We start from the raw sequence: 25,523 nt of genomic DNA, 5'->3' as shown, positions 1-25,523 counted from the left end.
TGGTGGTTCCATAAATGGTGTGGGGTGTGTTCACGTGGCATGTGTTGGGTCCGCCTGAACACGCAATTGAACGGTAACCACTGCGCTGCATTGCTTGATGACCATATTCCCCACAACGATGGAATATTACAGCAGGATAGGATATTGCACTGTGTCAACGGTCCCAGGTTGTAAAGAATTGGTTCACGTAGAGCATTCTGGAGAGTTCAGACGAATGGTGACACCACCACGTTTTCCCTGACATCAACCCAAACAAGCATTTATGGGAAGTGGTGGAGAGATCCAATCAATCGCACTCAAGATCCTGCACCTACCAGTATCAGGGATATCAGGGAGCTGTGGGAATCTATCCAGAAGGCATTGATCAACATCTCTCCAGAGGTCTTCCGTCCACTCGTGGAACCGATGCCCCATCTAGTTGATGCACTTTGCCGGGCTAGAGGGGGTCCTACGCGATACTTTTGGCACTTCATGGTATAGCCACAAGTGTACACTTACAGTATTCAATGTCATTGTCGGATATCTCAAAATTAATAAGCAATGATTCTTTGGCATATAAACTTCCTTGCCTGAGGCTTTAAAAGGTGTTCAACTTGTTAAAAAGTAGGTTGTCTAGTTCTATTTAAGGATATTTAATTCTGCAGGATGTGCTGCCGAGCATCCAAGCAATTCACAACTGTGCACATATCCACCATATACACTGCCCTTATCATCACAAGTCTTCCTGAGCACCTCTATTGTGGGTGAGGAAAAACGTGTGATGTGGCTGGCTGTGAGGTGCCATACTGAACCAGCACGTCACATCCATTGCAAATAAATTTATCAGCTCCTTTGTATTTTTTATTAGAGATGAGCAGTTCAGTTTTGACTCAGTTCTTCAGTTCTTTTTGCTAAATTAGAGCAAGTTTCGATTAGTTCAGATTTATCTTATTGGCTATCCAAAATACGTGCGAGGCAAATAGCCAATATTATGCAGTTTTTGAGATCCGAATATAACCGAGTAAAACCCGAATCTCTCATCTCTAATTTTTATAGTGGTCACCTTTAAAATAACCTCTAAAATGTTAATACTATACATGTTGTAGGGAATACAGACTAAGTTTCACTGGGGCAGGGACTGATGAGAATGGCCAAATATTCTCTGTAAAGAGATGTATGGGTGCTATATAAACAACTGGTAATAAAAAGTATTGGGCCATATTCCTGTGATTTTGCAATGTATGGCCAGCTTTACAGTGCATTTCATATACAACTAAATATATGCATATTCACTATCCCAACAAAGGCATTTGGACTCACCTTGTCATTAAACACTCGAAGGCTGTCTAATGTGTGCAGGTTTTGTTCCAGGAGAGCTGTACCCGCTGAATATAGATTAACCTCATCCAGTTGTAATACTGCCATAGCCACCCAAAAGAGAGCTTTGTGCATGGGAGAGTCCTAAAATAAAAAATTCAATATTTTATTATTTCTCCAGACAAAAGAAAATAGGTAACACTATCTTACCTAGAGGCACCTTCAGAAAGTGGGAAGATGAATAGTGGAGATCAACAATAAAATTCATCTTTATGACAAATCACAATATAATGCACAGCAATACAAACCTATCTGAAACACAGTATATGAAAAGCTGCAGAGAATAATGGGATCAGTTGTAAAATGTAAGTTGTACAAAATTGCTAGTGTGTATATAAAAAATTTAATTACAAGAAAAATAACCCAAATCAAAGTCAAAGGATAACTCGATCTAAAAGTAATTACTTTTTAAAGTTGAGTTAGAGGAGGTTAAATTAAAAAGTATACTTCTGTTATATGGACCACTTATGGATAGCTAGAATAATCCTAAACTTACAGTTTAGCCTGTTAAAGTGTTGATGCCCCTCATATGTAATCTATCCAATTCATGTTCAGGTCATATCTACAGGGTAGGGGCATTGACACCCATTTGGCAAAAAAGGTTTACAGGTTGTGCTAAGGAATCATTACAACCATCAGGTACCCGGCAGATTTTTATTTTAATGTGTTTATTTTAATCAAACTGTGGAGTGATGTGCCTTTTGTTGTTGTTGTTATTCATGGCTGTGTTCTTAGGCAAAATTGTGAGTGAGCCCACTCCCTTGGCTGAGAAACAACCCCACACGAGTGGTCTCAGGATGCTTTACTGCTGGCATGACACAGGACGAAGACTTTTGGAGGATGGCCTGGTGTCAAGAAGGGCAGCAAAGAAGCCACCTCTCTCCAGGATAAACATCAGGGACGGACTGATTTTCTTGAAAAGGTACAGGGATTGGACTGCTGAGGACTGGGGTAAAGTTACTTTCTCTGATGAATCTCCTTCCAGATTGTTTGGGGCATCTGGAAAAACGCTTGCCCAGAGAATGAAAGGTGAGCGCTACCATCAGTCCTGTGTCATGCCAACAGTAAAGCATGCTGAGACCATTCATGTGTGGGGTTGCTTCTCAGCCAAGGGAGTGGGCTCACTCACTAGTTTGCCTAAGAACACAGCCATGAATAAAGAATGGTAACAAAACATCCTCCAAGAGCAACTTCTCCCAACCATGCAAGAACAGTTTGGTGACGAACAATGCCTTTTCCAGCATGAGGGAACACTTTGCCATAAGGCAAAATTGATAACTAAGTGGCTCGGGGAACAAAACATCAAAATTTTGGGTCTATGGCCAGGGAACTCCCCAGATCTTAATCCCATTGAGAATTTGTGGTCAATCCTCAAAAGGTGGGTGGACAAACAAAAAAACCCAAATTCTGACAAACTCCAAGCATTGATTAGGCAAGAATGGGCAGCCATCAGTCAGTATGTGGCCCAGAAGTTGATTGACAGCATGCCAGGGCGAATTGCAGGGGTCTTGAAAAAGAAGGGTCAACACTGCAAATATTGACTCTTTGCATAAACTTCAATGTACAGATGGGTTCAAATACATCTAGCCTCCTGGCGCATTAAACAGCCCTTCTAGTCACGCCATGCAGTTGCGTTACTCAGTTGCCCCGAGCGTCCTTTCACCTTCAAATGCATCTTATTTACACAACGATGCGAATAGATATCATTTTAATCAGCAGAAGCTGTTTGTGCTATGCAGCATGTATACGTTCTCTGTGCGTCTGCGGGTGTATCTGCATGCGCAACACTACGTTACACTGTTACAGCCACTGAACCGTAGCATTTCGCATGCAGATACATCCGCACTCACTCAAGAGAACATAGGCATGCTGCATATCATTTTAATCAGCAGAAACTGCTTGTGCTATCTATTTCCATCATTGTGTGATTAAGACGCATTTGAATGTAAAAAGACGCACAAAGACGCTCGGCACTACAGAGTCACACTGAGCTCCCATGTTATTTATGGCGCGACTTGTAGCGCACGGGGGACAGATGTATGTGAGCACATCTGTAATTGTCAATAAAAGCCTTTGACACTTATGAAATGCTTGTAATTTTACTTCAGTATACCATAGTAACATCTTACAAAAAGGTCTAAAAACACTGAAGCAGCAAACTTGGTGGAAACCAATACTTGTAACATTCTCAAACCTTTTGGCCATGGCTGCATATGCATCCAGTTCCCTATATTTTTAGCAGGTATCGAGATATATAATTAGGTAGCAAAAATAGCCCCATTGATAGTATTCCCTTCTCCTCTGCATCAAATTATATATTCTCAAGTATTATAAAGCATTCAGCATCTCATAGTGAATTACAATAACCCTGTTAAGGTAACTATGATATTATAGCGTTCCCGCTAGGCTGTTTTAGCGGGGCGCGCTGCCCTGCCCTCTTTCTGGAAGGCAAAAAGCGCCCTGCCCTCCAGAAGGAGAGCAAAAAGCGCCCTGCCCTAACAGCCTGCGGGAACCGTCTTCACCCGCGGGTCGCAGTGTCCCGCGGGTGAAGAAATGTGCGGTGACCCGGTCACCGCCGGAGAATAGACGCCGGGCGCATGCGCCCGGCATCTATTCTCCCTGTCTGCAGGGCTTGGGGGCTGCCCGGCGTGTCCGTAAGTGCCGGGCACGCCCCCAAGAGTGACGAAAAGGGGACGCATCTTATAGACACGCCCCCTTATCGATGACCACGCCCCCTTCTCTGTTGCGCGCGCGGACATGCCCTCTCTAGCTCCGGCGCCCTGCCTCCCGCCGGAGCTAGAGGGAACACTATATTACCAACAGAAGTCATCATACTTATGTCTTTAACAGGTATTAGACTCATAGGGGTATATTTACTAAAGTGCAGGTTTTTAGAAGTGGAGAAGTTGCCCATAGCAACCAGTCAAATTCTACTTAACATTTCTCTAGAACTTTATAGAAGTTAATAGCTTGAATCTGACTGGTTGCTATGGGCAACATCTCCACTTCTAAAAACCTGCACATTAGTAAATATACCCCTTAGAGCAAGACTAGCCAACCCTGGTCCTTGAGAGCTACCAAAAGTGCATATTCTCTAGGTCTCCTCACAAAATCACAAGTGCAATAATCAGCTCCACCTGTGGATCTTTTAAAATGGGTTAGTGAGTAATGAGCACACCTGTGCACCTGCTGGGTGGTCTGAAAAACGTGAACTGTTAGTAGCACTCGAGGACCGGGTTGGCCACCCCTGCCTTACGCGGGGTACAAACTAGACTATATCTCGTCCGATCCGGCCGGATCGAACGAGATATTGGGCACATCGTCTAGTGTGTATCCTCTATGTCACTGACAATGCGCTCTCATGCAGGTCCGACGGGTGATATCGTCAGTGGGCGCCATGCTGCCAAATGCAGCATGGCCCCCACCGTCGCTGCCGGCATCAGCAAGTGTGTATGTACTTGAGGGTGCAGTCGCTAACAAGGTCGGCACCTACTATAGTTCATCTATATAAATTAGGCAGCCTAATAGCCCCATTAACAACGTTTCTTATTATTTTACACTGTATGAGATACTCTTTTCATCCTGAACAGTGCTACATCACTTACGATGTTTGAGATTTCACAATAAGCTGTACATGCCACCTTCAAATGGGTGTGATATTACTAATGCTGAATAAATTACATCTGTATTACACAGGCATTTGAATCTCAATACTTATAGATCTCAACAAATTATGGGCCGAATTCAATTCAATGCGATGACGATAGCTGCGGGAGCTCCCTCCCACGGCTATCCGTCATCGCATTGAATTGAATTCAGCCTAATGTGCATCTCTTATGGGGAATAAATATCTTCACCATAAATAGACCTAATTCCTGTATTTGCTTTTAAAAATACATGAACTTTCCTCAGAAGAAACAAGCCCTGTTCACTCTTATGGCATTAAAATAACCACCTGATGGTTTAAATGGTTATCTATAGTCAGTGTTAGTGGATACTGTGTATCTCATTCCAAGTATATAAATTTATATTTTTCTAATGTATCACATTACTAGATAGTAGCTGGAATGATAACTGGTATTGCTGTATATAAATAAATTAGTCTTTTTTTAAATGAGACCTTATATATATTTATCTCTTTGTTTCACACATATTTCTACCCTTATGTTCATAGAGATTCCTTTACCAGTGGTATTATAGGTAAATATATAGATTCTTAAGGACAGAGTAGTATCATACATACATTTATAGTAGCATGTACCTGTTTTATCCTTTATACATCACACAACAGTTTTATTCAGGGCAGATGTGTCTTGTGCAAGACAATATCAGCCTGCTTATTCTGTTAGTACTGTCATATGCACTACGGCACACTGACCCTGTCATACATAGATTTTAATAGCATATCCTTTATATATAGCTGGTAACAGTTTTAATCAGGGCAGATTAGTCTTATGCAAAATAACATCAGCCTGCTTGGTCTGCATATTAGTGTGATATACACTGCCATATGGCGCACAGATTCCCCACTGTGAGCACCGTCTCACACTGAGAGCCTACGCTCCCAGCGTGCGTCTCAGTATAGCAGTTTCCCAGCTACCAGCACACCAAATTTCTGAGTTAAACATGCATTTGTGGAGACATGGGCTCACAGCACGACCGCCTAATGTACATTTCGCTGTACTCCCACTTTCAAAGGCTTTATCTCTCTCCAAGGTTTGATAAATCTCCCCCCACAGACTAAGTACCAATGAAAAAAGGAGATAAATAGCCCCTAACTGAGACTCCACCTATTGTAAAATGATTGTAAAATGATTTTTAAATGAGTTCTTCTTTTGAGATCTTCTTTAATAACTGGTAATTTTTTATTACTGTTATACTGTTCTTGAAGGTAACATGAAAATAATTACGTTATGTAAAGGTTTACTGTTGGTGATCAGATGACTTTACTGCCGTGTACATAGTAAAGTGAATCTTACCTTATTAAGAAGCGGCTGTAGTTTGGTTAGTGCTATCACAGTGGCTTCTATTAAAACTTGGCTATTGTAATTATCAGGACCTTTTAAGCAGCTTTCCAGTCCCTAAAACAAATATAATATGTAGAGAAACAAATAGTGAGCAAAAAGAGCAATGTAGGGTTTAGCAGGATTACTTAAACCAGGCTAAGCAAATTAATGTATCATTCAGGAGTCAGACAGTCACACAATTAAACATGAGCTTTTAGCGCAGCCATAGATACTAGCACTAGATGCTAATTTTGAAGATCAGGATTTGTGCAGTCCATAGTTAAACTTGTTTCATAAGGCATTTATATAAATAATGATAACCAAACCAAACCATTGCCCATTGCATGAAACACCTTTCAATGTTGAGATTTATGGCAGAGTTAAACATTTGCACACAAGGATTTGAAATAGGCATCTTTGTCACAAACATAATATGATCATTGAAGTAATTTTGCCATAACCCTGCTAAATCAAAATGAATAACTCCCTTATCTATATAGTACTGTATATATATATATATGTAGTAAATATATAGTATATGTATTTGTAAAATCATTTTAATCAGAAATTGCTAAGTGTGGTAATGTGCAATGCAACCACTGCACTAAGGGCCTGATTCAGACCCGGACGCTAAGCCGCGATTGCTCGCTGCTGTCAGTCAAGATAGCGCTCAGTCTTTGTGCTGCGAGCGCACGATTCCCGAACGCAGTGATTGGCTTGCGCACGGCCAACAATCGCCCATAGCGAGAGATCGCGGCTTAGCGTCTGGATCTGAATCAGGCCCTAAACCTTTTGCACATCACACATTTATGGGCTTGGTGACAGGACCAAATTATTGCTTTTTACAATGCTTCGATTTTGTCTGAACTTTATTTTTATTTTTTTATAATATACACAAACCAAAAGAATTTTAAGGTTGTTTTCTGTAAGGCAAAAAACACACTAAGTAATGTTTTAGCACAATTCTTTTATTTAAAGGTAATAAACAGGGAAACTGAGCAAAATTTCAAAATATGCATGCTTTCTTTCACAGCAAAATCTCAAGCATGTACCTCAAAATGGTTATACCTAGCTCTCCCAAATTCTGGAAGTCCGAAGGCTAGAAAAGTTTGCTTCTAAAATTATTTTTTTGCATCCACCTTACATGTCTCCAACCAAAAGTCTACTGACTGCAAATGGACACCTTTTAAATACCTCTTCCCTTTCCTTTTTAAAAATGTCCCACCTACCCCACACTGCAAACTCAGAAGGACCTATTACATGTTTTTATTTGCTTGAGAAAACAGTTTGGACTGCTCATCCTCTTGTAGTCTACAGAAAAGAGGGTGGAAGGAGGATTTGCCAGTCTCCACAGACGTCCTGTAGTAACAGAACTGTACGGATGGAAATACATCCCTGCAGCACAGATGTATTTTTGCCTGCACTTTAGTCATCAGCTTGGAAGATACTTGAACAAGTGACGTTTACTGAATTAACATGTGCTCCAGGCGTATTGTTGTATTAGATAATCTAAAGAGTCAAATGTGTTTTTATATTGAGTCCTTAAATAGTTATAGGACTATATAACAGACAATGAAAGCAGAAATATGTCAGAAAAGGTATACCTTGCTTAGGATTCGGATGATCTGTTTTATCTGCCCATGAGAAACTCGTTTGCTGATACAGCCAAATACAACCAGTGCTCGTGGCTGAAGTGATGGATTATACTGGAATGCAAACCTGGATAGATAGGACATTTTAGAAAGAGAATGCACAAAACATATACATTGACTTATTTATAGATATAACATTACAAATGCATTGCTGTACTTAAAACATACTTTTGAGCAAGCTCAGTCCACTGGTCCAACCACTTGCAAGTTGGGATATCTCTCATGCAAGCCTAGAAGTAAAAACATTCACATTAGGAATAGTATACCACAATATTGCCATGGAATGAGAATGCTGCTACAGTTACTAGACAAATTTAGAAAGTGTTATTACTGGGAGATTAAGTGCAGGGTTTCAATAATCACACAAATTGCTTTATTGTACATTTAACCGAGAAGCTAAATTATTTTTTTTCCCCTAAATTCACAATAAATAGGGAAGGCAGTTCCCCAATATAAATTACAGGGAAGGGATTTTATTGTCAGTTCCAAAATCCTATTTCCTCAGCCATCCAGGCTGGGGGACACTGGTGACTGTGTGACTTCACAAAGCAAGCCTAACAGGAGAGGGGAGGCTCCGTCCGGCAAGGCTGCATGTAAAACCTTTCCGCCCAAAACTAGCATCACAGGACCCAAACGTTTGGAACCAGTAAATATGAACAGAGAACCAGGTTGCTGCCCAGCTAAGCTGTTCCATCGAGGCACCGCATCGAACCGCCAGATGGCAGCGGTGATCCACCTATCAATGGAGCACTTGGAGGCTGGCCAGCCGCGTTTGGGAGCGTCCACGAGGATCAAAAGGCTCTTCGTACACTGAACTGCAGACGTACTGTCAAGATAAATTCTAAGGCATGCACTACAGACAGAAGACCGGGAGAACAATGGGACTGATTCAGAGACGGACGCAATGGCGATTTCTACGCTGATCAATTGTTTGCTAATGCGCATGCGTGAACACCACTGTGCACGCGTAGCGATTGCATTGCGATCACGCACACAGTGGACCCACTCGCAAAATGTGTGATAGGTAATCTGCGTTTGGAGGTGGTAATGGGGGGGGGGCTAAAAAACACAGGCGTGTCTGACCGTTTAAACGCCATTTCGTGGGTGTGAATAAATTAGTTACTGCGATCTCCTGTGTAGCATGAGAGCTCTCTGCATGTCAGGAGAGCTGCAGTGTTTGCGGCTGGTCAGACTTGACTTGCATGCGGCATGACCGCCTGATCTGCTTATGCTGTTGCACGTCGTCATACGGATATGAGAAGGCAGCAGTGGGCGACCCTATGCTCGGGTATGCTTTGAAAGGCATCAGCATATTTTAGCAACTGTGATCTGTTAAGAGTATGCAGTTGCGTCTCTGAATCGGGGGTTATGTTTCAAATGGAACGGTGAAACCACCCTAGAAAGGAAAAAAAATTAGAGATATGGTAAGAACTTACCTTTATTATCTCTCTTTCTAAGAAGTTCACAGGGTCCACAGGGTGACCTTGGGGTATAGGTGATGCAGAGTCATCCGGGCCCCTTACGCAGTAAATTTTTCTTCCAGGATGCACTTGGGCCTCCCTCTATACCCCGCCCCCGGGCCAGAGGCACTTCAGTTTTGTAGCAAGCCAAAGGCCGGAGGAGTATAAAAGAGAAGAAAGTCTGAAACACACAAGAATCACATTCTCACACAGAAGGAGACTGAAAACCGGTGACCAGAGCGAAGCCCATCTGAAGCACAGGTGACCTGTGGACTTCGTAGAAATAGAGAAAACAAAGGTAAGTTCTTACCATATCTCTCATTTTCTATTTCAGGGTCCACAGGGTGACCTTGGGGATGTCCCAAAGCAGTACCTTCAAGGGTGGTGACGCTCCTGTGCAGAAAGGAGAATCCGCCCCCCGAAGGAAGCATCCCGAGAGGCAAATGTATCAAATGCATAATACCTTAGAAAGGTCTGGACAGAAGAACACGTGTCCAGCTTACAAAGCTGAACAGCCGAGGCACCACGGCGAGCTGCCCACGAAGGACCCACAGACTGAGTAGAATGAGCAGTAACAGAGGGCGGCACAGGAAGGTCCTCATGAGTGTAAGCCTCAGAGATCATCATGCGAAGCCATCTAGCCAAAGTTTGTTTATTGGCTGGCCAAACCTTCTTGTGTAAACCATAAAGGACAAACAAGGAGTCTGACTTCTGAAGGGAACTGGTACGGTCCACATAAATCCTGAGGGCACGTACCACATCCAATGAGGCCTCACCTGCCGAGAGGTCTGGGGAATTAAAGGCAGGCACAATAATTTCCTCATTAATGTGGAAACTAGAGACCACTTTATGAAGGAAACCAGGGCGAGTCCGAAGCACCGCCGTCCTGGTGAAAAACCAGAAATGGGGAACGACAAGAAAAAGCTCCCAAATCTGACACCCTTCTGGCAGATGCAATAGCCAGAAGAAAAACTGTCTTAGCAATAAGCCATTTGAAATCCACAGAGTCCAGGGGTTCAAACGGAGGGGCCTAAGAACCACAGCCAAATCCCAAGGCACCACAGGAGGGACAAAGAGAGGCTGAATGCATAGGACCCCAAGTATGAAAGTGCGGACATCGGGAAGAGGAGCGATCCTTCGCTGGAACCACACTGAAAGGGCAAAGACATGCACCTTCAGTGAAGCAAGGCGGAGTCCAAGGTCCAAACCCGCCTGCAGGAAAGCCAAAACTCTGGATATTCAAAACACCTGGGGGTCGTAACCTCTGGGACGACACCATTCAAAGTAGGTATGCCATACCCTGTGGTGAATCCTGGCAGAGGCAGGTTTTCTTGCTATGAGCATGGTGTTAACCACAGACCTGGAAAAACCCTTGGACCTTAGGAGGGATGTCTCAAGAGCCACGCCGTCAAAGACAGATGACCCAGGTCCGAGTAAAGGCAAGGACCTTGAGACAACAGGTCCGGACGTTGAGGCAACAGCAACGGAGTGTCGATGGAGAGACACTGTGTCCCTTGTCCTGGACCCGTACAGTGGCAGTTTGTGATTTTGTCGAGAGGCCATGAGGTCCACGTCTGGAAGGCCCCATCTGTCCACTAGGAGCTGAAACACTTCTTGGTGAAGATACCATTCCCCGGGATGCACGTCGTGACGGCTGAGGAAGTCCGCTTCCCAATTGAGAACTCCTGGAATGAACACTGCTGATATGGCAGGTAGATAGCCTTCCGTCCATGTCAGGATACGTGACACCTCTGACATTGCCGCCTGACTTCAAGTCCCTCCTTGATGGTTTAAGTAAGCCACGGTCGTGGCATTGTCTGACTGAACTTGCACGGGTTTTCTGTGAAGTATGAGTCTGGCTTGTTGCAGGGCCCTGAAGATTGCCTGAAGTTCCAATATGCTGACTCCTCCGCTGTCCACCATACCTGAAAGGAGTGTGGACCTGTCACTGCGCCCCAACCCCAGAGACTGGCATCTGTTGTCAGAAGGACCCAGTCCAGAATCCAAAAGGAGCACCCCCTGGTGAGGTGGACAGACTGCAGCCACCAAATCAGAGACAGACGCACCTCTGGAGAGAGCACCATCGTTTGCGACCTTATCCGATTGGGGTAATCCGTCCCACCTGGAGAGGATCAATTTCTGCAGAGGCCCGGAATGAAACTGGGCAAATTCCACCATGTCGAACGTTGACAGCATGGATCCCAGTAACTGCATTGCTGAGTGTATGGACACTTGGCAACTGTGGATGCCGTCAGTAAAATCCTCTGCTGTTATGAATTCAACAGATCTCCCAGGGATCATCCTTTGAGATGGGATCAGAGAGGGCTTCCTCCAATTGATCAGCCACCCGTGCATCTGTAGCACAGATATTGTTAGCTGTAGGTAGTGGTGAAGTACCTCTGGAGACCCTGCTAACAGTAAGAGGTCTTCCAGGTATGGTAACAGGCGGATCCCCTGAAGCCGCAGATGGGCTGCCATTACCGCAATAATTTTTGTAAACACCCAAGGTGCAGTAGAGAGGCCAAACGGCAGAGCCCGAAACTGGAGATGTTAGAATTAAAATTTTAATGAAATCTGCCCAGGAGAGAGAGGCAGGACTTAATTTAGGATAAATAGAAGCTCATTTGGAATGAACACCACTGCCTTGAAAAAGACTTGTTAGTCGAAACGCGTTGGTGTGGTGCCATCTTATCCATCCACTATTGGAACATTCAGCCATTACCTTACCATTGGGGTAAGAATACCCGGGTTTATTTTATTTTATATTTTTTTGATGTGTTTACTTCCTAGTGGTTTTTTCATCAGGAATGTGCATGTTGCCCATATATGTGGATAAAAAATACTAAGAAGATTTTAATTTTTTGGATATACCAATAAAACAATATTTTTTATAAGAAATTGCCATTATTGTTTCTGGTTTGGAAAGTGTCTCCTGGATAAAAGAAACCGTTATATGAGGACCCACTACAGTATACGTGTAAGCATACGTGTAAGCACGTCTTATTGTTTGAATTTATACGTGGTGTGAGAACGTTACTGATATACAAGGGAAAGAAGTATAAAGAAACATCTATATGTATAGCAAACACCGGTGGATGTAAGCTTGATCGTGAGCGTCCCAGTTTGAAATTGCACTTGTGGGTGACCTTCTATCAATAGATCAACACCAAACCCCATTTTTCTATATGTGAAAGGGATTATGTTTGTGACTCTATATATGAACTTGTAAGATCATAGAAATACTACACTATCAGCTCTTCTTGTTCTTTATTATTCTCTTTATACATGGAGAAAAAATCCATTTGAAAACATCTGAGAAAAAACTAAAGAACTAAGAAGAATTACAGATAGCCATGGCTGGTCTGCACACGGCACCTGACAGGGAATAAATGAATTTCAGGCAAACCTCCACCTTCCTATCCGTAGTATTCCTATGCCTTCAGACATGGAAGGCACAGGTAGTGTCGCGCTCTTAACCAAGCACGTTACATGGGAATCCACCGCCAGCGAAGTTTCCCATTTAGTAAAATAGTCCTCTGCAAAAGGGTAAGCATAGGGCAGATGCTTCTGTTGCTGATAATTCTTTCCCAGTGTTTTCCAAGCCACCTCCAGGTGGTCAATCAGCTCGTCAGACAAAGGAAATATAGCCACGGTTGCCTTTATGTCCTTGAATTATGCATGTTTGGACTTAGGTGCTGGAGGTTCGTCCTCCTCTATGACCAAAGCTGCCCGGATAGCTTGTATCAGACCCGGAATATATATTCTTGACTTGGACTCTACCTCACGTGTAGAGGACTCAGAGTCAGATTCATCCGGGAGCACCCCATCATCAGATGACATATCGTCTACATCATACAGAGCAGATTGAGACAACAGCAAAAATCTTTTAGCCGGTCTACTTTGGGGTGCCTCCCCCTGCAACACCTCAGATACACTCTGGAACGCAGTGGGAGTCGTATTAACCCACGGAGGGGATAACACTTGCAAGGGTGCAGCCGGCTGAAGCAGGCCCTGAAAAGGCATAAGCTGCTGCTGTGTGAACCCTAGTGGGGAAAACACAGGACGGACAGCTAAACGTCCCGCAAAGGCCATAAGTGCTTGTGCAAAGCACACCCAAGGGGTCTCCTGTGGAGTGACAAGAGACCGCAGAGGGACCTGGAGGAGCATAACACCTCAAACATAATCGCTCAAGGACCATGTCTCCCACCCCTAATTCCGCTGTACACTTTTTACATAACAGCTGGACAGGAGCCAAATTTGGCATATCATTCTCACTACCAGACATGCTGAAGAGGATACCAATATAACGTATGTGACCCACCACACAGAACAACAAACTGTGAGGCTGCACCCTGACAACACTTGTATTAGGGATCAGCGAGAAAAAAAGACATAGGGAAAGTAAAATGGCTGACACACTTAGAAAGTGAAACTCAGACAGACAGCTCTAGCATCAAGTCACATACAATGCAGAATAACAACACCTGCACTTAATGGCACTACTAATCAACTACACAAGACTTAGTGCCTGGTAGGATATAGTGCTACATACACTGACCACTTTCAGGAGGAGAGGTATGTAGGGGGACCCGGGCTCCGCATCGCCTGTGTGATCTGCGACTCAGCCAGGAGAAAATGGGCGCTGGAGACCTCTGAGGGGGCGGATCCGGAGGAGAGCTGCCACAGCCCAGCCAGACCGTGGTGGAAAGGCATGATGTGCAGCGGGGGGAGCTGGCTGTTGAACAGGAAAGGCAGCCTCCCCATGCCATCGTTTAACCCCCGGGACGCTGGAGCATATTCCGTATCGCTGCAGCTCGCTGTCCTTGGTGGTCTAGTGGAAGCGCAGTGCCTGGCTCCACTTGTTGTCATCCCTAGGGAGCGCCCAGCCCTAAGGGAAAAACACTGCATCTCGGCGTGTACCTGCTAGCCAAGACCCCGGAGGCCCGTTGAGATCCCCGGATCCGTACCGGCGTCGGCGGGGTAACGGAGCGGCAGCGCGCACATCTCTTAGACCGTCCGCACTTGAAAACTAGTTAAAAATAATAAATTCTTCAGGGGCTGTTAATCAACCCCCCCCCCCCCGCGTAGCAGTGACGCGACTCCGGCCGGGCACCCAATGAAACTGAGGTGACACTGGCTCGGGGACGGGGTATAGAGGGAGACCCAAGTGCATCCTGGGAGAAAAATTTACTGCATAAGGTGCCCGGATGACTCTGCATCACCTAGGTCACCATGTGGACCCTGAAGTAGAAAGGCTTGGTATTGTTAGACCATACTGTCAGAATAAAATCACAAAAGGGGACAAAGTGACCAATTTAGACACCCGATGGGTGGAAGCAATGGCCTGGAGATAAACTACTTTCAAAGTAAGATAACTCAATTCCACAAATTTGAGAGGCTCAAAAGGGTGCCTAATGAAGAGCCTCCAAAACCAAATTTAGATCCCACGGCAGGGTAGGAGGATCGTAGAAGACTGTATGCAAACCCCACCTTGAAGGAAGAACTGCACCTCCGAAAAGACTGCCAAATGTCTTTGAAAAAAAAACAGACAGTGCGGACAATCAACCAGGTTCAGGACAGGGGCAGCTTTTTGTTCGGTCTGGAAGCCATGACGACTATGTTGTGAAACCCCCCCACCCCCACTAAAATGAGCTGGAAGACATTTCCCATTCCCCGGGACAGACAGTGTGTTGACTGAGGAAGCCCACCCCACAATTGCCCACTCCTGGAAAGTAGATGGCTGAAATGGCGGAAACAGAGTACAGAACAGGATGCGAGCCCCCTGCGTCATTGCCTGATGACTCCTTATTCCGTACTGCCAATTTACGTAAGCCACACATTGGCATTTTCCCACTGAATGTGGACAGGTTTACAGCGCAGAGCATCCCGGCCTGGACCAGGACATTCCTGATCACCTTCAATTCGAGGATGATGATGGAAAGAGCGGGCTCTGTTCTGGAAAAAGAGACCCCCAAAGTCACAGTGCCAAACCCCAACAAGCTGGCATCCGTGGTGACTATGACCCAATCTCAAATCGAGAAAGTGGACCCTTTGGAGAGGTTTGTGAAATGGAGCTACCACAAAAGGGGCTAGCGAATGTGACAGTTGAATGAATTGCCTGTCCAAGCTGGCTGGTGAGTGTTAAATAAGAGTTCTAAGAAGGTTGGCTTTGTATAATTCAGTATCCAGCCATGAGCCAGGGACTCCATTTTGAAATGTAAGAGAAAGATGGGTATTTAGTGGTTTCAACTTCAAGATCGGACAGAACAGATAGGCTTGCCTACAAAGAGGACCCTTTGTTGGTTGACAGGAAATGGAGCAATAACCCTGGAATGTAAGAGAGAACAAACAGCAGCAAGAAGAGCCACCCGCCTGATCCGATTTTGGGGAAGAGAAGTGGTGAAAAAACTCCTGGGACTGGGGTCTGCTAAATTGAGGATGTACCCTCTGGACAGAATGATGCAAACCCAAAGATCAGAATGGATTGGAACCAGACTTCCCGTAACCTGAGTAAGTGGGTCCCTACCACCCAGGATTGGGCACGCTGAACATCAGGCAGACTGTTTGTCCATGGGCCTACAGCCAGGTCAGCAGGAATTTGCTGAGCCGTGGCCCCACAATTGTCCTCTGCTGGTAAAACCGGACCGACCTTGAAAGGATATCAGTGTTCTCCACAGAAATTTTTTCCAGCAGGGTGGCATAAAAAAGTAGCCATGTGGGGGCCTTCGCAATAATAAAATGTTTTAAATCCTGACCTTATAATGATTTCAACTTGAAATAATTTATATATTAATTATCTTCTTCTTAGAGGCCCAGATACTGTCCCCACTTGCAGGCTACACAGAATATATTTTTTATACAGCTCTACAGATACTGGCCCCACTTGCAGGCTCTCTTTAATCAGTTCAGGTGACTGTTCCCGCCTGAACGCCGCCCCTGCACTGTGATGGACAACTACCCCCCGCTCCAATGCCACATTTCCTGCTCGGCACTCTCCCCTGACCCAATGCCATGTCCCCTGCCCGGCAAATCCCCTTGCCCCAATGCCACGTCCCCTGCCCGGCACCTTCCCCAGCCCCATTGCGCCGTGTCTCGTCACCTGGAACCTTCACTAACATGTCCTTATTGTCGGCAGACATGGAGCCTCCAATGTGAAGAACGTGACGTCGGTGCAGCTCGGCATCGCATCAGGCATCCATGGCAACAAGGACACATTGAGGGTGACCAGGAATGTGATGCATTGGGGTGGGGGGGGAAGTCCTGGGCTGGAGGCTGTTTCTGCCGGGCGATGTGCCCACAGAAAACAGCCTGGGGAGAACACTGGATATTAACACAAACCATCAGGCCATTAGACAAGGGGCAAATTCTAGGGGCTCTATGTTTGGGAACCAAAACAGGCAGATTAGGGGTCTTAAACCTAGTCTAGAATATGATCTTTTTGAGCTCCGGACCAAAAACGAATGGGACGACCTTGAACGTACATTTCGACTCTGGGCTAGACTCAGGGACAGCTGAATCTTGTAGCTGCAACGTCTGACAGAGTCAATCAAAGGCTACTGGGTCTTGGAGTCTGGCACTAAAACGGTTAAACTCTGGTTCCAAACCCCTATATAAACCCTCCCTCTCCAGCATAATCTCGCCTTTTGTTCTTTCTCCAAAAGGGACTGGCTAAGGGCCTTCGCCTGTCCTCTCTTAAGAGTCAGGTTTCAGCCTTAGCTATTCTTTTCCAGTGGTCGGAGATCCGGGACACTATGATGAGCAAATCGGTGATCTCTCAGGAGCTTTCGTGGACCTCTTTTCTCAGTACTAACTATGGTCCCGCTCTGAGGTGCACTGAGTCCTGTAAACTGAGGCGTTCAGAAAAACTTGAAGAAAATACAAAAAAAAAAAAAAAAAACTACCTAGGAAACGTACCTTACTCCAAGGCACTAAAAGACCGAGGTTCGGTGGAGGTGGGAGGGGTTAAAGGAGGGCAGAGTTATTTTAGTTAACCTTTTAGTGCCTACTACTGAGCCTGCTCTGTAACCCACAGTTAGTAATGTTTTCAAATTTGGATGGCTGAAGAAAATCCTTTGAAACAAAGAATAATTTTGGTAACTAGAAGCTTTACTAGAGACTAATTTGAGCAGCAAACTCAGATTACAGCAAAGCCTGGAGACTCAACCCCTTCATTCCTCTCCGTCACAGATATGACAATTCTCCAGGTTGTGGTGCTTCTGCTTACTCAGGAATATATACATAAACACACAAAAAACATATCTACATAAACAGAAAATACATACAGTAGGATTAGCAATAGAAATTTTGTAGCACACCCTTATTTATTGCCCTGCTCAGGCATGGCATAGTTTTCTTCTATTGGTGGCATAATGAAAAATATATTTTAAGGCCTATTATAAGGTTAGGCAAAGCTAGGGAGAGAAACTATCAAAAGATTCTGCAAAAGTGATTGGTTTATTACAGTAAGAAAACTGCATTCCCTCTTTAGTCATCACCAAATGATCAATTTTAAACTAACCTGCTTCTTTCAGTTCCAATTGACTTGGATCTAATAAATCTAGCAGGTAGGATAGACCAGATACTGCACTGTAATTGCCTCCTGCAATGCAAAGACCTTCTGAAGTCACTGCAGTGATATAACAGAATTCCCTCTTCAAGTAAGGAATGTATTGTGATCTTGTGCCATTAACTCAATGAAGGGGGCTTCTGGCACTCTAAAATGCACTAACCCCAAGCTCAAGCTATGCAAACAGCAATTATTTAAATTAAATTATGTTTGTGACACAATTACACCATCCGTAAATTAACCTGAAATTCATAAGATTTTTTTTTTCCCCTTTAAATTTTATTAATCATAGTAATATCAATCATGCAAAATTAATCCTCAAAGACAGGCAGACGGGGGCTAGTTCAAACATTCTTGTTTCTTAATGTGTCAGGCTCCTCCACCACGGTCTATACCCCAGTGTTCCAGTGTCCCCCATAGTTAAGGAGAAATAATAATATTTACCTCCATGATTTCTAAAAGTGCTTCAGTAACGGTTTCCAATGAAGTCAGAGCAAATGTCTCCCTCTCGTAAGAGCCAGGTGAAAAGGAGCGGTCCCGATAACTTGATCGGAATGCTATAACGGCTGCAGACTTCACCTTACTGATTCCAAACAGTAAGTAGAACTTGGGAAGCGAGAACTCAGTCAGACTCAGCCGCAACACTTGCTTTGTTTCCTCTATGGACAAAATAAACAATAATCAAATTATATGACTGACGAAGTTGTAGAAATGTGAAGGTGAAACAGTCGTTGGTAGAAATATGCTGCTCTGCAAAACTGAATGCAGGTTTTCATATCATGGTTGCCCAAGTTGCAATTCAATTACCTCACGTATAACAGAGCAGATAACAAAACTGGAGATTTTACATTCTATTCTTAACTTCTTTTGTACAATATTAATGGATTATAGAGTCGCAAGAAACCTTTAATCGCTCCTACAGAGTTATACATTATTATTCCAGCATAGCCCATAGAATACGTACCACTGAAATGTAGCTGTGAGCAGGTGCACAAAGAGTGAATGATATTGATTACAAGTCCATGGGTGGAAGCTCGAAGAGAGAGAGGACCTGTTGCCACCAATAATGTGACAACATGGAAGAGGTAGGGAAGATGGGCAGCTACATCCAAGGAGTTGTTGAAGGACAGCATAAGCATATATCTGGCAAGTATGGCAATATCATCCCACATGAGATGCTGCTCCAGCGTTGGGGTGGGAGAAAGGCAGGTCTTGTCTATTATTTTACACATCCTCCCAATCACCTGGAAATGACATGTTTTTGAAAGATGAAATCCAGTAGATCATAAGCGTGTCATTAAATATCAAGTACTACACCAAGTTTAGTCTATAATGTAACAGTGGCAAGACATCAGATAAAGGTTATACAGGTTGAGTCTCCCATAGCCAAATATTCCGAAATACGGAATTATTTTGGCATGACAGATAATGAAACCTTTGATTTTTGATGGTTCAATGTACACAAACTTTGTCTAAGGCACAAATTATTAAAAACAAAGTATAAAATTACCTTCAGGCTGTGTGTGTAAGGTGTATATGAAAAATAAATGAATTTAATTTCTGTACACAAACTTTGCTTGAGCCACAAAATTATTGAAAATATTGTATAACATGACCTTCAGGCTGTGTGTATAAGGTGTATATAACACAAATGCATTCTGCGTGTATATTTGGGTCCCATTCCCAATATATTTCATTATGATATGCAAATATTCCAAAATACGGAATATTCTGTTATCCAAAATACCCCTGGTCCCAAGCATTTTGGATATGGGAGACTCAACCTGCATTATATTTTGTGTATTGGTAATACATCTGCTGAAATAAATACAACCAAAGGAAACCATTAGGAGCAATAGATGAAAAAATATATGTAATGTAATTCAATCAAAGTCTTGGAAAGCTGAAACCCCAGTGTTTTCCAATTGTACAACTAGTTAAAATAAAAGCGAACCTTGCTTGAAACCAGTTTGACATTGCCAGATGCCAAAGCAACTGCTGTGTCTGCCATAACCTCAGCCTTAATGGATCCCAGTCCACCTGTTGCACTAGTTTTAATGAAGCTGTCAAGAACAACATCAAGGAGATCCGTGATCTAGTTAAAAAATAAAATTAAAGTTAGCCATTATAAAAACTGTAATCTAATGTTAAATTAACTATGAACTATTATCTGCTGCCATATGCCATCAATATGCTAATAAGGTAGTTACACACAAACAGACAAGTACTTAATTTGAAACACAGATTGGATCCAAACACTAATGGATACTATATATCAGAGGAACTGAATATTTACAGAGCATTTGATTACTCTTGCGTAGCAAACAAAAATTACTGACCTCCTCCTACTGTGTTGGAATGGGGAACATACAGTGCTATAAAAAGTATTCACCTCTTTGAAATGATAATTTTTTTACGTCAAGAATTAAAATGGATTTATTTGGGAATTCATACCTCTTTCAATACAAATATGTTGTCAATAAAATTACATTAATTACAAATAGATAACAATAAGGTTTATTAAAAGGCATCAATCTACGCTTTGTGGAATGGTGAGAATAAAATATATGAAATCCTGCCCAGAGTTTGCAGAAAAGCATGTGGGAAACGCACATGAAAAGTTCTCTCGGACTTTGGGGGCTATTTCATTCTATATATCAGTCAATTATAGTAATATCAACATCTCAAATTTTCTCTTGCACTTATAAGGGATGCAAGATAAAACCTATGATGCCGGAAGACAAGATGTGGCATTCTGAAAAGGTACATTGTGTCGATATTGGCATATTAATTTCCCCACTTTGATAATTATCCTTGTGCTTTCAATATGATCTAAATTAAAACATATATATTCTGTTGCACCCAGGATGTGATACTGGGTAAAATATTATTACAAACCTATTGTGATAAACTTAAGGCAATATCTTTATAAAAGGTTGAATAGCTGTTCACATCGAAAGTCCATGATCATGTGCATTGCCAGAGCTAAAAAGGTGCATTTTCAAACACCATAGGATGAGAGACATTTAATATGCTCCAGATTCACTAGTGTTTAATAGAAACTCATTCTAATAATTTAAAATTTTATTTTTAAAATTTATTTACTTACATTAGAATCCTTACAGTCCTACCAGAATGTGCACTGGCACTGTAGCTTTCTGATCCCTATGTGGGGGATCAGGTGGCAGCAACCCGTCCTGGGCACCCGGAAGAAGGATAGGCAGCCCAAACATTGCAAGGGCCCACCAAATTGTGCCACTAGGCCCCATGGTAAATTAACCACTTAAAAAAATGTTGTTTTCCCCAAAACCAGTCAATGTTTTTATTTTATGTTGATTTAAAAAAAGTTTAGAGAGTGTTTTCATAATGTATTTAAGTATTTTATTAAAAAAAAAATATGCACTAATGTCCCCGGGTGCATGCGCTCCAGAATGCCATTCGGAGTGATGTTGCCACTCACGGATGGACAGCTGCATCACTGCTTGGGGGTCCGGGAAGTCAGAGGAGATTCGTTTTGCACCTGTGCAAAGTGGATCTCATCTTTAAAAGTCAGGGGACGCAGCGGGGTGTCGGTCAGCTGAAGCACAGATGGTTGCGGTCGCATCCCATGCAAGCACGCTCATTAAAGAAAAAAGTTTCTATATTTAAAATTTATTTAAAACATTTACAAATATCTGTATCTTCATTTTACATAGGTGCACATCGTTGCACACTAAGTCAGTGGAACCAATGGACACAGAAAACTCTCCATTAGAGTGGCTTGAACACAAAATAAAAACAAAATCATTGAGAGGCCCAGTTAAAGCCCAGACCTCAAACCCATTGACATTCTGTGGAATGATTTTGTAACAGCTGTTCAGCAACATGAAGGTTTTCAAACAATACTGCAAAGAAGATAAAATTGTAATAGTCTGTCTTCAAAGCTGGGAGAGATTTATCCAAATGGACTCACAGCTGTAAGTGCAGCTGTAGATGCTTTTACCAAATATTAAAACAAAATTGAACATTTATTTGTGAACGTAATGAAAATGCACATTACTGCTTCTGCATTATCACAGAAAACCCCAGTGTCATCACCCTGCAAACTCACTAGAGATTTCCACCTAGTGTCTAGACCAGGTATCTAGTCCTTCAGCTTTCCACAGTTCTACTAATAGCATGCACGGTCATCAATTTGCTTACCTGTCCCAGGCTGCCCCATATTTTTGCCTGTATGGAAGGATACATCTGTTTTTCATTAATGGTCATGGTTATTAGCTTGTCCAATATAGCGCTAACACGTTGTTTCTTAGCATCATCAGTAAGTTTACAAAACCGGACAAGATTCAGCAACCAAGGTGTCATGTATTCAAGACACAAATGTTTCAATTCAATACCTGGAATAAAACAGAGTTGTGAAAGATTGATTTATTAGCCTTTCATCAAAATGTGCTCACGATCATACACACTGGGAAAAGTATAAACCAGACAATAATAGGATTTTGTACCTTAAAAGAATAAAAAAAAAAGGACCAGCAGGGTTTCAAAAAGACATATTGGATTTGTACAGAAATCTCTATTCAAAACAATGGAGTCTTTAGGGGATTGGACTCAATGCTATTTACATCAGAATATTTCTCACATCTATAACACTGACCGGCAACTACTTACTAGATTTGCTGAAACCAGAAATGCACTCTTCCAAAAACTCCAGAGTAAGGTGTGGTTCATTAGCTGCCAGAGTCTTGCTAATGGAGACTATGAAAAGTGTATTGTTGGCTGGGATACATAGACCCGAAGTCTCCAGTAACTGCCCTTCAATCTTTAAATTAAAGGTACAAGTTAAGGCACACAGAAGGTTATAGGCAGCAGACCTGCAATAGAAGATAATGCAATACAATTAATATGGTAGCCAAATACACACTGGCAATGAAGTCTATCACTTTCGACAAAATGCATTATATATTTAATATAATACATACATATGAATAAACTCATATCTGTTAATCATAGAATTAAATTAGTGATGTCACTACTACAAATGTATTTTTGCAACAGTGTCTGTTGTCTCAGTGTGTGGGAGGTAATGTGATGATACTAGACATCTCTTAAGACCTATCGACCTCTATAAATACTTGCATGGTTCTCACTGACTTTTTATACGTCTACAATTCACCATACATCAGAGGTCCCCAAACTCCGCCATTATAGTCCAGGTTTTAAGGATATCCATGCTTGAGTCCAGATGGACAAATCAAATTGACTGAGGTACATAATAAGTCAACTGTGCTCAACTATGGCTATCCTTAAAACGTGGACTGTGACGGCGGAGTTTGGGAGCCTCTGCCATTCGTGATATATTTTTCAACATCCAAACGTGAACCAAAAAAGAACAGAACACTTAAGAAAGAAAACAAACTTTAGGAAATAAAGGTTACTGCCCAGTACTTTAGTAGTTATAGCACTGATTGATCAATGCCATTTTTAAAATGAAGGCAATATTTTCCTTTACTTACATTTATGTACAACAGAATGGATGGTTTTGTAAAATTTGCTAAACACTGCTTTGTAGTATCAAAGAATAAAAATCCACTCAGAATGCACAATTTTTAAGGATCATTTCAAAATCAACATATTTCGTCACAAATAAAGCAAAAGTTAAAATCTTAAGAAAGGATAGCTCAACACAATGTTTTTTTTTTTTTTTTTTTTAAAGAGGAAGGGTATTTTAAGTGACATTTTAACTTGTTGGAAGACTTAAAGCGCTGGCCGCTGCAGTAGTCTCCATAGAAGGGGGGTGAAAGCAATAGATTTTAAATGCAAGCTTAAACATTTTGAACAAAATATCAACAAATATCTCATAACTTCATTTACTAGATAAATACAAATTTGAAAAAGTGAGGACCCCGCATGACCGGAGTCTGCTCAGAGAAATCATAAAGTTATTACAGGCATGCAAACTATAAGTGACGTAGAAAGTTGCAATATTTGTGCATGTTGCAAAACTCCATTTAGAAAGAAAAAAACATGAAACTACTGATCCATAAGTAGAAAAAGGCTGTGGACAACTGCACATTTCACCCAATATTAGTTTGATGGAAATCTCTTTCCAGAAAATGAGCATCCTGAGGTGACTTCTTCTAGATTTGGAATAAGGCTACATGGATTTGTTGGGTGATCAAACATGGCACAGAATCAATGTTTCAGTTGATCCAAAAGGTTTTTAGTAGGATTGAGGACAAAGCTGTGTGAGGCCCAGTTAAGTTCTTCCACACCAAACTCTGTAAATATTTTTTGAATGGACCACACTTTGTGCACAATCATGCTGAAACAGCCTTTCTCCAAACTGTTGCTACAAAGCTGGAAGCTTAAAACCCTCTAGAATATTGGTTCTCAACCTCATCCCTCAAGTTTCCCAACAGATAATATTTTGATGATAATTACTGACCCAGCAAAAAAGATTAACTCACTTGTGCATAATTAAATAAATCCACAAAACATAACCTGTTAGTGGTACTTAAGAACTGAAGTTGAGAACCACTGCTCTAGAATGTCACTGTAAGCTAAAAACATTAAGGAGATCCCTACACTGGAACCAAGAGATTCCCCCCATCCCCTGGCCAAACCATTATTTCTCCACTGCAAACCTTTACAGTTGGCAACTACAGAACACATTTAGGCAAGAAGCATTCTCCTGGCATTCACAAAACAGACTTTTATATCAGAGATTTGGGAAATGTTATTTGTCATTCCAGGAAAGAGTTTCCAAAGTCCAATGGCTGTGTGCTAAACACTAATCTAGCTAACATTTGACATCGCAGATGGTAATCTGAGGCTTGTGAGCTGTAGCTTTGTCATGGAAACCCAATCCATAAAACTCCCAATAAACAGTGCTCATGCTGCTACCAGAGGTAGCATGGAACTCTGTAGTGAGTGTTGCAACCAAGCACAGATGATTTTTACGAACTACAAGCTTCAGTACTTGGCGGAACTGATGTGTGAGCTTGTATGGCCTACTGATTTCTGAGTAAACTGTTCAAGTTCCTAGATGTTTCCACTTCATAGTAATAGCACTTACAGTTAACCAGGGCAGCTTTAGCAGGGAAAAAATTTGACTATAACTATAATGTGCCATGATCTATGTCAAAGATCTTCGGTACAATGCATTGTACTGCTAATGTTTGACTATGGAGACTATGGCTGTTTGCTTGATTTTACAGGTGTGCCCTCATACATCTAGCTTTAATACGCCATGTGCTGCGAGATGCCTGGCGCGAGTGAGACTCCAGGTCCTGTGCGACTCTGCTAGAGCTGGGCGTGATATTTTGCATCTTTTTCACACAAAAATGTGTCTTAATTGCAATGTCTGTCCTTGTCCTCCATTGTATTTGTATTGTACTGTTAGTCACTTTATGTACTTTGTAAGGCGCTGCGGAACACTTGTGGCGCCATATAAATAAACGATAATAATAATGTGTTGCGACTAGGACGCATCAGGAGACTG

The 25,523-nt window shown here is 42.4% G+C and overlaps 1 protein-coding gene across 8 annotated transcripts in view; it reads right to left on the bottom strand.

Moving 5' to 3' along the window:
• Positions 1-25,523, bottom strand: part of NF1 (neurofibromin 1) — a 297,405-nt gene that overhangs the window by 41,596 nt on the left and 230,286 nt on the right. For all 8 annotated transcript variants that reach the window (XM_088456127.1, XM_088456122.1, XM_088456124.1 and 5 more), the window contains 9 exons: positions 22,691-22,893; positions 22,223-22,416; positions 19,995-20,135; positions 19,005-19,284; positions 18,485-18,699; positions 8,183-8,244; positions 7,967-8,081; positions 6,336-6,437; positions 1,300-1,440 (listed from right to left, as the gene is read on the bottom strand). In XM_088456127.1, coding sequence (XP_088312253.1) covers positions 1,300-1,440; positions 6,336-6,437; positions 7,967-8,081; positions 8,183-8,244; positions 18,485-18,699; positions 19,005-19,284; positions 19,995-20,135; positions 22,223-22,416; positions 22,691-22,893 — 1,453 coding nt within the window. The remainder of the gene's footprint in view (positions 1-1,299; positions 1,441-6,335; positions 6,438-7,966; positions 8,082-8,182; positions 8,245-18,484; positions 18,700-19,004; positions 19,285-19,994; positions 20,136-22,222; positions 22,417-22,690; positions 22,894-25,523) is intronic.

This window comes from Taudactylus pleione, unplaced genomic scaffold (genome assembly GCF_031769625.1).
Source record: "Taudactylus pleione unplaced genomic scaffold, aTauple2 ptg000687l, whole genome shotgun sequence".
Taxonomy (NCBI): domain Eukaryota; kingdom Metazoa; phylum Chordata; class Amphibia; order Anura; family Myobatrachidae; genus Taudactylus; species Taudactylus pleione.
This window is presented reverse-complemented; position numbering and strand designations above follow the sequence as displayed.